Raw genomic sequence first — 14,741 nt, 5'->3', positions numbered from 1 at the left:
CTGCCATCTTGACTTGGCTTCTATAGGTCTTATATTGTGAGCCTTACATAGGCTGCCATCTTGACTTGCCTTCTATAGGTCTTATATTGTGAGACTTACATAGGCTGCCATCTTGACTTGCCTTCTATAGGTCTTATATTGTGAGACTTACATAGGCTGCCATCTTGACTTGCCTTCTATAGGTCTTATGTTGTGAGACTTGCATAGGCTGCCATCTTGACTTGCCTTCTATAGGTCTTATATTATGAGACTTGCATAGGCTGCCATCTTGACTTGCCTTTTATAGGTCTTATGTTGTGAGACTTGCATAGGCTGCCATCTTGACTTGCCTTCTCTAGGTCTTATGTTGTGAGACTTACATAGGCTGCCATCTCAACTTGCCTTCTATAGGTCTTATGTTGTGAGACTTACATAGGCTGCCATCTCGACTTGCCTTCTATAGGTCTTATGTTGTGAGACTTGCATAGGCTGCCATCTCGACTTGCCTTCTATAGGTCTTATGTTGTGAGACTTGCATAGGCTGCCATCTTGACTTGCCTTCTATAGGTCTTATATTATGAGACTTGCATAAGCTGCCATCTTGATTTGGATTCTATAGGTTATTTTTTGTGAGACTTACATAGGCTGCCACCTTAACTTGCCTTCTGTAGGTCTTATGTTGTGAGAATTGCATAGGCTGCCATCTTGACTTGCCTTCTGTAGGTCTTATATTGTGAGACTTACATAGGCTGCCATCTCGACTTGCCTTCTATAGGTCTTATATTGTGAGACTTACATAGGCTGCCATCTCGACTTGCCTTCTATAGGTCTTATGTTGTGAGACTTGCATAGGCTGCCATCTTGATTTGGCTTCTATAGGTCTTATATTGTGAGACTTACATAGGCTGCCATCTCAACTTGCCTTCTATAGGTCTTATGTTGTGAGACTTACATAGGCTGCCATCTTGACTTGCCTTCTATAGGTCTTATATTATGAGACTTGCATAAGCCATCTTGATTTGGATTCTATAGGTTATTTTTTGTGAGACTTACATAGGCTGCCATCTTAAATTACCTTCTGTAGGTCTTATGTTGTGAGACTTACATAGGCTGCCATCATGATTTGGCTTCTATAGGTCCTTTATTGCGAGACTTACATAGGTCGCCACCTTGACTTGCCTTCTGTAGGTCTTATGTTGTGAGACTTACATAGGCTGCCATCTTGATTTGGCTTCTATAGGTCTTATATTGTGAGACTTGCATAGGCTGCCATCTTGACTTGCCTTCTGTAGGTCTTATATTGTGAGACTTACATAGGCTGCCATCTTAAATTACCTTCTGTAGGTCTTATGTTGTGAGACTACCATAGGCTGCCATCTTGAATTGCCTTCTATAGGTCTTATATTGTGAGACTTGCATAGGCTGCCATCTTGACTTGCCTTCTATAGGTCTTATATTGTGAGACTTACATAGGCTGCCACCTTGACTTGCCTTCTGTAGGTCTTATGTTGTGAGACTTACATAGGCTGCCACCTTGACTTGCCTTCTGTAGGTCTTATATTGTGAGACTTACATAGGCTGCCACCTTGACTTGCCTTCTATAGGTCTTATATTGTGAGACTTACATAGGCTGCAACCTTGACTTGCCTTCTGTAGGTCTTATGTTGTGAGACTTACATAGGCTGCCACCTTGACTTGCCTTCTATAGGTCTTATATTGTGAGACTTACATAGGCTGCCATCTTGACTTGCCTTCTATAGGTCTTATATTGTGAGACTTACATAGGCTGCCACCTTGACTTGCCTTCTATAGGTCTTATGTTGTGAGACTACCATAGGCTGCCATCTTGACTTGCCTTCTATAGGTCTTATGTTGTGAGACTTACATAGGCTGTCATCTTGACTTGCCTTCTATAGGTCTTATGTTGTGAGACTTACATAGGCTGCCATCTTGACTTGCCTTCTGTAGGTCTTATATTGTGAGACTTACATAGGCTGCCATCTTGACTTGCCTTCTCTAGGTCTTATATTGTGAGACTTACATAGGCTGCCATCTTGACTTGCCTTCTGTAGGTCTTATATTGTGAGACTTACATAGGCTGCCATCTTGACTTGCCTTCTGTAGGTCTTATATTGTGAGACTTACATAGGCTGCCATCTTGACTTGCCTTCTGTAGGTCTTATATTGTGAGACTTACATAGGCTGCCATCTTAAATTACCTTCTGTAGGTCTTATGTTGTGAGACTACCATAGGCTGCCATCTTGAATTGCCTTCTATAGGTCTTATATTGTGAAACTTACATACGCTGCCATCTTGACTTGCCTTCTATAGGTCTTATATTGTGAGACTTGCATAGGCTGCCATCTTGAATTGCCTTCTATAGGTCTTATATTGTGAGACTTACATACACTGCCATCTTGACTTGCCGTCTATAGGGTCTTATATTGTGAGACTTACATAGGCTGCCATCTTGAATTTCCTTCTATAGATCTTATGTTTTGAGACTTACATAGGCTGCCATCTTGATTATTGCATTCTATAGATCTTATATTGTGAGACTCAAATATGCTGCCATCTCGAAGTGCCTTCTATAGGTCTTATGTTGTGAGACTTGCAAAGGCTGCCATCTTGAATTGCCTTCTATAGGTCTTATATTATGAGACTAACATACACTGCCATCTTGACTTGCCTTCTATAGGTCTTATATTGTGAGACTTACATAGGCTGCCATCTTGAATTCCCATCTATAGGACTTATATTGTGAGACTTATATAGGCTGCCATCTTGAATTGCCTTCTATAGGTCTTATGTTTTGAGACTACCATAGGCTGCCATCTTGATTATTGCATTCTAAAGGTCTTATATTGCGAGACTTACATAGGCTGCCATCTTGAATTGCCTTTCATGGCCTATATAGCAACCCAACAGTATGCCGCCATCATCCCAACATACACCACCATCTTGAATTGACTTCCAGAGCCTCTGTTGTGAGTCTCAGATCTTATGTTGTGATATCTTGCAATCTAAGAATAACCTTCTAAGGTCTCTATTGCGAGATTTGTGCTAGCTGGAAGCTCTATTTAGCCTCAGCCTTGAAACTGACAAAATTGCAACAGCAACAACATAGTTTGTCAATGTTAAAGAAAACCAGGCACTGTTTATGCCACCAATCTGTTAAGAAGATTGAAAAGTTTCCAGGAATAGAGGCCAATAACTTCCTGTCATGATTAATGGCAATAAGATTAATATCTGACATGGCCTATATCCAGAACATGAAGCAATTGTTTGAATAGCAGCTGTTACTGCTGATACAGTTTATAAAAGGGTTTTTTAGATTCTGGTGTTTACTATAAACATAACATTTATGCCCTTAAAGCCTTACCACAGACTCTTTTCCCCCTGGATATGGAGGTTTTCTTGAATAACTCGCACGCTTAAGAAAATTGTTATTAGTTAAAAAATATCGAAACAGTATTCCTGATTGACAACAAATTACATAATTTCATTCCTTTTTCAAGTAGCTCTGTTTGAAGTACTGATTTTGGGGTGTAATATATTCTATTTAGTTCAGATGTTAAAATCGATAATACCCCACTGGAACAGGTATGGTGCAATTTTAATATTGTTGATAAATGGCTAATTTTAAGAGAAAAAAAAAATAGTTTTCCTATTTTTAAGCTTCATTTGAACACAAAGTATCATTTGTAAAAAAAATCATACTGGATTTGCTAATCAACAATTTTACAGGGTGGGTGAATAATTGGTGCTAACATGAAGGTGATCCCTAACAATTACAGGAATTTCAGGAATAGGTCAGTGTTTTAGCTTACTTGTTAAGACAGCCATATTAAGTCATCATGAAATCATGATGGGGTCCGTTTTGTGGGCGGCAAAGAGACCGTTTTATCAATAGAGTACTGAAAATGTTCCTGGGAAAATGCATAACACAAGATGTTAAAGAAACAAAAGTATTAAACTGTATATCAATCGGGACTCAGTCAACTTTTATTCCTCTGATATGAGTTATAAAAAGTGACTTGAGGTTGAGAATATATTAAAACAGCCGAACATTACCATCTTGATATAGACAGCACATAATCATTGTGGATATGTAGTATTTCTTCATAAATATTAATATCTGTGTGTGTGTGCTGTTGTTTTTAAATTCTTATACAACTTAGTTACATAATATTTTAGATTCTTTTGGTCAAAATATTTTTTTCATGTTTTCACAAATACATCATCCCCTCCTATTCCTTTTTAACTCATTCATTACTTATCTACCTCAAAAAAATCACAAATAAAATTAAATCATAACAAAGCTACTAAAGACTGAAAGATGTAAGCTGTTCCAGATTTTGAACAGGTAAGATCATTACTGTACAGTTTTTATGTGTATTTATCCAACAATGAGATCAAGGCTACCTTGTTTAAGTGTTTAAGTTGAAACCTTGATAAGCATATAGTGGGTCATGTATATACCAATGTTGAATACATGAAGTCAACAATGTGCTATATATGGCACAATGACCTTAAAAAGATGGATGGTATTTTGCAGATGAATATCATCGAAAATCTACAAGTGGGCACTTAATATCATTATTATGATTTGCTATATATGGCACAATGACCTTAAAAAGATGGATGGTATTTTGCACGATGAATATCATCGAAAATCTACAAGTGGGCACTTAATATCATTTTTATGATTAATATAAAAATAATCACTAATGTTCCATGATCTACAAGCTTGATGAGGAAAGGCTTAAAAAAGTCTATAGATTGATTCTTAGTTTATTTTAAAAGAATACATTTTTCAATTGTTTTTTGGCGAAATTTTGCGGGAGACCCTGTTTTTTTAAGGGGTCACCAATTTTGGGAGTAGGTGATCCAATGGGGTCACCCGAGAATAAAAAAATAGAGTTGCGCCCTGGGTAACTTATAACAAATAGCAAGCTATTTTACAACAAATAGCGAGGTAACTTACAACAAATAGTAAAGTAACTGACAACAAATAGTAATGTAACTCACACCAATTAGCAAGATAACTTACACCAATTAGCTAGGTAACTTACACCAATTAGCGAGGTAACTTACACCAATTAGCGAGGTAACTTACACCAAATAGCAAGGTATTTAACAACAAATGGTAAGGTAACTTACAACAATAAGCACGGAAACTTGCAACAGTAAGGAAATTCCTGCTATAATATGGAGAATTTGAGCAATCTGCCAAAAATTAAACCATTGATAGGCCTGCACGGTTATTTCGACCAATGCTTAAAAAATGTTACATTTAAACGACCAGATCACAAGAGCACTGCAGCACAGTACCAACACTCCTCTGTTGCGTGTCTTTAGTAAAAAAGGGACATAACTCAACCACTATTAAACCCAGAGACATGGGTCTTGCTTCACATCTACACACATATTATATTGTCACTATAATGTGTTTTCACTGTTTTGTCAGGAAGTATAGTTAATGCTTTCCCCATCACTGTAACACAGTGCAATAAGGAATAATTAAACTTTCTAATTACTCCTACAGAGATTTTAAACAACATTGCATACAGAAAACGATATAATAAAGAGAAAAAACACCAGATGATACCATTGCAAGAAAATGAAAATTGTAAAAAACTTACAAAATTTGACATCTTTGTGTACAATGCATAGAATCTTACTTAATTACATCACTTATGACACATGCATCTTTCACAGTTTTTACGCATTTTTCCAATTCGAAATTTACTGGGGTTGTCTGGGACGTAAATCCCTGTCAGTTTAAAAATAGCGTCGGTATATTTATCTGTACTCATAAACACATATGATTAAAACTGGAAAACCATAATGCGCTACTTTTAAACATGTAAAATGATGTATTAATGCCCTCCTTCTAGCTCACATTGACAATTCTAGGCTTGTTTTGAGGACATACAGCATTTGCCGATTTTCGAACCATCTGGTATCTAGCCCCAAGGATAGTTCGAAGTATCATAACCATTTATTCTGTGTAAGAAAATACTAACAATCTTTGTTTTTAATGGTTTATGTTAAATTGTGTAAACTACACACTAACTGGGTTTGCCACCGTTTATATCTACAGCTTCAACTGATTAAAATCAACAAGAGCTGTCACAGTATTCAGGGTTGTCAATAAGAACCAGCCGCCGGCCGAAATGGACGGTTCAAATGGAGTTTGGGCCGGTTCAAATTAATAAATGTTTGCGCCGGTAATAAATGTCTTTACCGCTTAAAACAGCCCTTTTCGCCTATAACATCTCTTTTCGAGCATCGCCTTGACTGGTTTTAAATTTTCCGATAATCGGAATCAATATCTTACGATTCGGCGTATTTGTTTATTCAACATTGCCAACATTTTGACACGATTTTGAACCACGACCTGTGACGTCAGGCTCGTGATCATTTAAATATAGTTGTATTATTGACAGTTAATTATAACTTGCAGCATTGTTTCCACGAGGAAAACGAGACAGGAATGCCCACAAACCTGCGCAGTCAACGTTTTACACATCTTTGATACCAATGACCTTATTTTGGCGATTTTCCAAAATTTTTAAAATAGTAACATAGTGTTGTTTTTAAGTGCATTGTATTTATCGATGTTAATACTTCATGGAAACAAATATATAGCAAATAAACAAGCAACATATATGAAAATAAATGACCCTACATTACAAGTACTTAAAATTACGTATCTATGAAGCGCTATCGATAAATCGTGGATTTCGGTATGTATGAAGCTATGGATAGATAAGTAAAATTGCGTATCTATGAAGTAAAGGGTTACATTAATTAAATACTCCCAAATTGCAGGAAATAAAGCGATGAATTTCAAAATTTTCCGGGGGGGGGGGGGGGGAGGGGGGGGGGGGATGCCCACGGATCCCCGTAGTTGGCCGCCTACTTTTCTGTTTCAGTCACTTCAACGAAAACTTATTGACAACCCTGAGTATTTGATGAATGCCCCAATTGCGACATTTACCAATGAACAAGGTCAGTTCATGAAAAAGTTAAAGCCCTGACATGACCTTCTACACTAATGTGCTGGTCTTGAGGGCCACATGTTGTCTTGGTATGTCAAACACATGTGTCAATGTTTTTAAAATCTGTCTTGCCAAGATACATCTGCCACAGAAGCCAAACTGGGTCTACAGAAGTCTTTTTGTAGGCTCTCATGGCTTTGACGCAAACTGGAGTTTCATCACTGAAGCAACAAAATAAGTAACAACCAAAAGCAAGCAGGTAATTTCTTTTGAGTGGTGAAAGGGTTGAGGTGTGAGGTTGAGTACCCCATGTTTAACCCCCAGTGAATGCTGGTATAGTGACCTTTCTAAGGCAAGTAACCCCAACAGTTATTAATACAGAGAACTTATAATGGATGTGTCATCTGTCTGTGTTGTTTTGTAGGTAGTTCATCTCCCCTTCAGTGTCAATCAGATCTTAACTTTTGTGCTTCTATACAAGGTCTTTGTTAAAATGCTTGCTAATGACCATTTTCCTTTGAAACTTGAATCTTTTTAAAAGCCACTGTCTCAACCAGCAGAAAGATCTGAGTATCATTTAGTCTGAAACCATCATAAAACATTTTGCTTTGACAGCATCAAGAAGTGTAAACAAGAGCTTCACAGGAAATTAGCAAAACATCTTCTAGTCATGTTAGTTGTTCAGAAAAAAATTGCCAAGAAAAAATATGTCCGAATGAAATTAGTTTCAGATCAATAAATAGTTCATGATATAAACTAACTATGGTGAACCAATCCAGAAAATACCCAACATATACTGTACAGCATGCACACACTAAACAAATGCTAACACAATCAACTTTTATATCATCATTCACAGTGCTCATCAATAATTATTGAAAATAACAGTACCGTAATATGGTCATAAAAAAAAAATAATAATAATAATATTTATATAATCCATGTAGAACTATTAATTATAAAAGCTGATAAAGTTTACATGTATTTGTGTTACATTTTCGGCGACACTTATTTCAGAATGTGTATGTAAGTAAATGATTCATATTATCAGACAACGTGAAAACTTTTTTTCTTCACAGGACACTGAGACAGGTAAACACTAAAAGTTTGGAAATATACCAGACATGTCCGACGGACATTTGCATTGACTGATATATAAAATAAAATAAAATGGATGTCCAAAATAATATATTTTCCCTATCTACCAAGACTGTTCTTGAACGATCTAATAGGAACCCGACATTTTTGGGGTTTGGGCCTTTAACTCGAGTGTTAAAAGTACTAATGGTGAACAACACTAGTTTACCGTGAGACTATATATTTGAACTCTACAGTAAATCAATAGTGCCGCTGTTGTGATATATCCTATAATTTGAACATGCAGTCATGGCTGGGTTAATTACTTCAAAATCAGAATTTCATTCCTCCCAACCCAGGTAAGTACATCCAAACATTTGGCAATGCTGGAAATCTTTAACTTGCCCATGGGCAAAGATTAAAAAGTACCCGTACTTGAAAATTATAATACATTTTTACTATATTTTGTTTACTGAGGTGGAAGAAAAAGCATCTACCTTGAGGGCGCATGTATAATAGGTTCATCCCAACCCTCACGCAAGGTGTTCTACAGAAACCTTGTTTCCCTACGCTAGGGTGTAGATGAACCTATCTCACGCACTCAGCCATGGAATATACTATATGTAGCAGATTTACAATCAAATCCTTAAATGATTATGGTTCTTAGTAGCAAAAGTGTGACAATTGTCTCAATCTTATAGCCAGATCAAATGCTTCTGATCTACGATAATTAAGATAAAAAAGGGCAGCAGCAGAGGCAGCAAAACAAATGTAAGTAGTTGTAGATCGTGAGTAGTGTTTTAGCAAGCCTCAACTAGGTTTGCGTTTTGACTATGTTTAAGGATGTACCTGTTTGAGTTTCCATTTATTAAGTTTAACTGTCATCAATTTACAATAAATAAATATTATTAAAATGAATTAAACAATAAAAATTTAGCAATGTTTCATTCTTAATCTTCTCTATTGCATTGTGAAATTTCAAGACACTTTTGTATAAGATCAACAATAGAATGAATACATGTATGTCTCTTTTTGCAATAATCCTACTTTTGATTCTTGTATTTATATACATACCCATATGTTTTGTCAATAAAGAAATGAAGATGTTATATGAAAATGTGCTAATATCAAAGGCTATTTAAACAATAACGTTTTAATGATGTTCTTACTTTTTGCTTAACCAAGTTGACTGTCTGTTTTCAACACCTTTCAAATGTTTAAATGCAATCTAAGGCTCTTAAAATGCTTTAACCCTTGGAGCCCCCTACACCTAAATAAAAACAGGCAACAAATTTTCAAAACACAGAGGGAACCCTTATTACCCAACTGATTCAGAAGATTATAAAATCTCTCCATAATAATCTATTTCTGTGGACAGTCTTAACTCACCTTTTCATGTCAGTCACTCAGCCATAAAACTAACCACCAATGCCATAATACTGTACAGATGAAGCATTACCATTATGTTATATTTCTAACTCACCTTCCATTTCCTCCAGTAGTTCCGCCCTCTGACTTGATGGCCAACGCCAGCTGCTGTACAGACGACGCATTTGAAACTTGCTGGGACAATACGGCCGACGTAATCGGAGATAGCTGCTGTGGAATATCCACACCCGTACTAGACGACACAGTGATTTCCATGACTATTCCAGACAATGATCTGTTAGTTCGACTTGGCATGCCACAGGGAAGACTGGAGTCACATTATGACAATGTGACCACCTGAAAAATAAAAAGAACAAATTATACATGATTATTATAAAAATCCCAATGGTTTATCATTTAAATAATTTTTCCCTTTAGTAAAATATGGGTATTCCTTAAATGCTCAATCAAATACATAAGTGTCCTGAATGTTTTAGCAGATAATGCAAAATTGCGTACTTTTTAAATTATTAGATCAGATGACAGGCATAATGTATTGACAAATTAAATTCCAATCAGACAGAAAAATGCACAATAATTTTGGTCCCAAATGGTGCAAGATCAGAAATAATTGTGTATTTACACATGCATTTCAGTAAAATAATCTACCTTCATCATGGTTGATTTTCCTAATGTTCACATGATATTGTAATAGTCTTGCCAACAAAAACTATGCTTGTGTTATTTCTAACAAAACTATTTTTATTTTTTTAAGTTAGAAGTTTATACTTTTTCATATCATAAATTACAAGATGAATAGTTATGTTTTTCCGTCGGGAATTTGATTTTAAAGGTAAAATGTGAATAACAAAGTAAATGTCCTATTAGATGTGCCCGGCTCGTGTCATTTTAAGAACCATGTGCATTTAATAAGAACCATTTTTCCCCATTCAGCAAACTTTTAAAAATATGCCAAATTTTATAATGTCATGCATAAAGTCATAAAATAATAAATACCGTCTACATCACAATTACCAATCACTAAATGGTAGGCAGAGCCATATAAAACCCCTGGTATGTCAGGCCTTTTCTATAGTTCCCACTGGCCTGATTATCCGACTCATCCCCCTAGAAAAATGTCTAGGGTCATTTTCCCAGAATGGGCAGAAAAGGCCTGTATGTAAATCAGTAAATTGGTTAAAAAATAGTAGTCCGTAATCTCCTTCTTGGAGAGTATTTATCAAACCGAAACTAATGCACTCATTGGTTGTTGACTCGAAAAATCGGGTCAAACGGAGCTCCTCTGACATTTTCATTAGAAACTACGATGGCGAAGACTGCCGAATATTTTCCGATAGAGCTCGAGTAATTCCGTCTAGATCCGTTGGCCAATCGCGTGAGCTGCACCAAACCCATCCAGTATAGCTAGCATTCCAGTTAATGCCCTCACAATGTACATAAATGGCGTTTTGACAGTCGACACTGTCAAGTTTTTTTAATGTTTCAAATGTAAAAGGCTAAGTCATCCGAGAAAAAGACCAGCTATGAAAAGAAACGAAAACGTCGCTGGGTCGAGTCGTGGGGAAACAATTTTCCTGGACTCAGACACAGCGAGAATGGTAATTTTGGCTATTTTTCGGACTGCTCCAATTTTTCAGATGCTCGGTTTTTGGAACTTTACGATTTCACTTTACATTGCGATAAATTGTAATTTACTTCAAAATAAATGTAAGATTACAAGGCTAAGATAATAAGATCTTGACTGTTCGTTCTCATAATTCAATTTTATTTCATCCTTAATAATTTGAATGTATGTGCTAAGTTACAAATTTCATGACAACTGATTTATTTCAAATACAGCAAGCCCTGATGTGCAGGTTGAATCTGGAAATGGGTTTTGATGTGAAGTATAACAACAAAATGAGCCCAAAAAAATTGGGCAAGTAAAAAATCCATTCGGGCAAGTGAAAATGGCTAGGTGGTTGCCCTTCGGGCAACCAAGTATTAGAATAAGCGTCAAACCCTGCTACTTTCAGCAAGATTGAGAATTGCTTTGCTCCGTTATGAACATATATGATAATTATAACCTAATTTATACAATATGATAGTGGTTTATATGCGTGATGTCAGCAGCCTGAGTAGGTGTACTTTTAACAAATAGCGCAGATGATATTGTTTAAGTCGCAGAATTAGAAAATAGACTCACAAAAATAACCCGTACAATGTCTACTAGGCCAGTAGGGCATGCACATCTAATACTACATGTACTGTGTTTCAAATTGCTTAACAGTTTATTTTAAAATTGTATCCAAAATGGTGTCTGTCTATTCTTTCTTAAATGTTATATATTTCTAAAACACATCTAAGGGACAATACTTCTAAAGTAGTTCTGTTGATGTGATGTACACGTCTGCATTGCTAGTGAAAACATGTAACTTCAGTCTCGCATTCAGGGAATTTTACCTGTTCTTCTAGCTGATATGCCACTTTATTTCCAATGCCAAAAGAGTTTATGTTTTCACCCGTTCCAATGTAAAAACTCCCATAAGAAAATTTAAAAAAATGGTCAAAATAATGAAGTAAGCTTCTCTTTTTAATATCTTGATTACCATGTCTATTGTATTTTGATTACTTTGTCTATTGTTTGTATAACATTATGAACAAAAACTGTCAGACATTTAATAGGTCTTTCCACTTCCGCAATTATTAATATCAAAATAATGACTTTCAATAGTCAAAGATGAGTAGATGACATCACAGGACAAATGGCATATAAAATAAACCTCGACAGAAAAGTGCACTCTTTGTTGCGTTTTTTTTCATTCCTTAGTTACTTTCAAAACATTATGATATATATATATATACATGAAGGGCACCTGCAGTTCACAATGATTTCTAACGTGGTAATTCCTCCTTTTTTTATTTTTCGTTTGTAGTATGTGTAGCTCATGAGACAAGTTAAAACCATTTTATATATTTAAATTTAACTTCAAATAAAATAACTGTAAAAATATCGAAACTAGTCACTGTTGAAATTTTAAGAACACACTGCTAGGATCCGTATTTTAACAAAAGTTTAATATGCGAATATTGTCTGTGACATTAAAAGCATTCATTACCTAAATTTGATGTGAGAGGTGAAGCCGTTTAATGCATTTGATGCTTATTTTGCGTAAAATACTTTTGCATTTACAAGGTAAAATATTAATACAACCTTTTACAATCTATTTCAAATATCATATACTTCCCTTAAGACAGTTGGAATTTTTCAATTTTCTACTTTTAGGGATAAGAAGAATCCTGTTTCGAAAGTCTGTTATTTAAACTACCGGAACACAGGCTCGGCAATACACTAGTCTAAAATAATAGACGTGTTATACCGGATTCTTCCAATCCCTAACGTCTAAACGGGAATGTGCAAAAAAACGGGGGTGTTTTAAAAATATTGAAATTGTTTTAAGTGAAGTATTTTATGGTTGAAATTGATCATAAAGAGTTATATTCATTTTTTACCATGTAAGTGAAATGTTATTTTGCACTAAACAAGCATTTAATGCATTAAAACAAGTTGTTTACCTTTCCAATAAAACGAAAGTTGACTGACACAGACAACAATTATGCAAAAGGGAACAACTCGATACAATCGTAATAGCTCGGCCTCCTCCGACAAAGCATCGAGATAGACCTCGTTATACAATCATAACAACTCGGCCATGGCCGAAATGTTCCGAGCGATTTAAAACTGTGCCCTAAAGCCTTGCAGGTGCCCTTCATGTATATATCGTTATGTTTGGAAAGAATGAAACGAAAAAAAGCCGTCTAACTCATAATTATAAGTTGGATATTTATTTTTTTGTGTAAGGAACTAATATAAAATAACATTATCTGGTAATATTTCTTGTTTTTATGATATTTTATATACGCTATATGCTTTAACCCGGAATCCTGATCGGAACAACTACCCACTTTTGATACTAAACAATTTGTACGTGAAGGATTTGCCATATCAAAAATCTAAAAAAAAAAAGGTCAACGTACAATTATTTGGACTAGGCAAAACACTAGCTGCACAACTGGTTTTCTCATACACACATGTCCCTACATATACTTACCATTGGTTTGAAAATATATATTTTTCACAGTTATAACATCAAAATCACAGCACATATTAAGCCTTTCAGAATAACCAAATGCCTTATTTTTTACACAAATAATGTTCAACTGCCATTGCTGAAGTGTATTTCACTGCAATGTATAATAAATGCAACAGAACCTGCCATGACAGTTATTGCACATCTTATAGGAAATCACAATTAACAGTTCTAGTAAATCAACCTTTACAATTTACTTACCGTTTTATGAAGAGTGAGAAAATCAACTACAATATTGCATTGATACACGCTTTTTCAACATGGAAACAATACGTAGCATCCGGGCACCTATCTCGTAACCGTGTCAAGGACGTATGCAGGCATTTCATGCGTGTTTATTTTGATCGTCAATACTGGAATAGGGGTTTTATAAGCAAATAATATGATTGGAAAAGAATCAATTGGTATTTCGAAATGTTGATTGTAGCTGACTAACGCAATACAGGGTTTATTCTTTCGTCTTTCGAACTATTAATTTTGCAGGCTATAATAAGGGAAGTAATTGCATCTTCCTGGAGAAAGTCATAACGTCTTCAATAGTTCGGTCATTTGACAGATCAAACTTACATCTAATAGTCTACACAGTGGCCGCCCCTGTTTATTGGGCAAATGAGCAAAAACGCTTTTACTGTACACTACAATTGAACAATTTTCGAAATAGTTCTCTGGCCGATTTCGAGTTTCCTAAACAAGTCATATGTTCATGCTCCAAATCTTTCACTGTCAGTTTTTAAACTTTATAACTAATGTTGATGTTCATGATCCGTGGAAGACGGTTGGTCGTGTACAAACTGATTCCAATCGATGGTCATAATCTGAAACTTGTCTGAGGTTACGTACTCGATTTAAAACACATGCTATTGACCGCGAGTTTTGGTTGGTTACGATATAACATTAATTTTATTGAGATAGAATGTCGCGTGAGGATGTTTCATATATTTGAGATATTGTGTATAGTTGTTGGTTGTTCAGTCTTCATGGCTATATAGCAGTGATGCCATTTAAGTTATATTGCATCATGGACTCGGCCGTTCGTGCATTTATGTTTGAGCTTGGTAAAGATAGTTAGCAAGAAACGGGAGATTTACCACTGTACCTATCAGTGATGACTGAAAACGTGAAATGGGAACGGTCTGCTTAGATATGATTTGCACTTAC

The 14,741-nt window shown here is 35.7% G+C and overlaps 1 protein-coding gene across 1 annotated transcript in view; it reads right to left on the bottom strand.

Annotated features, from left to right (window-relative positions):
* LOC128217004 (retinoic acid receptor gamma-like) overlaps positions 1-14,072 on the bottom strand; it is a 66,809-nt gene extending 52,737 nt beyond the window's left edge. Inside the window, exons 1-2 of the mRNA XM_052923796.1 lie at positions 13,785-14,072; positions 9,548-9,789 (exon numbers count right to left, since the gene is read on the bottom strand). Of these exons, the coding sequence (XP_052779756.1) occupies positions 9,548-9,747 (200 nt within the window). The 5' untranslated portion in view covers positions 9,748-9,789; positions 13,785-14,072. The remainder of the gene's footprint in view (positions 1-9,547; positions 9,790-13,784) is intronic.
* Positions 14,073-14,741: the final 669 nt, after the last annotated feature.

Source organism: Mya arenaria, chromosome 14 (genome assembly GCF_026914265.1).
Source record: "Mya arenaria isolate MELC-2E11 chromosome 14, ASM2691426v1".
NCBI lineage: Eukaryota > Metazoa > Mollusca > Bivalvia > Myida > Myidae > Mya > Mya arenaria.
Note: the sequence above shows the minus strand (reverse complement) of the source record. Positions and strands in the feature narration are given on the sequence as shown.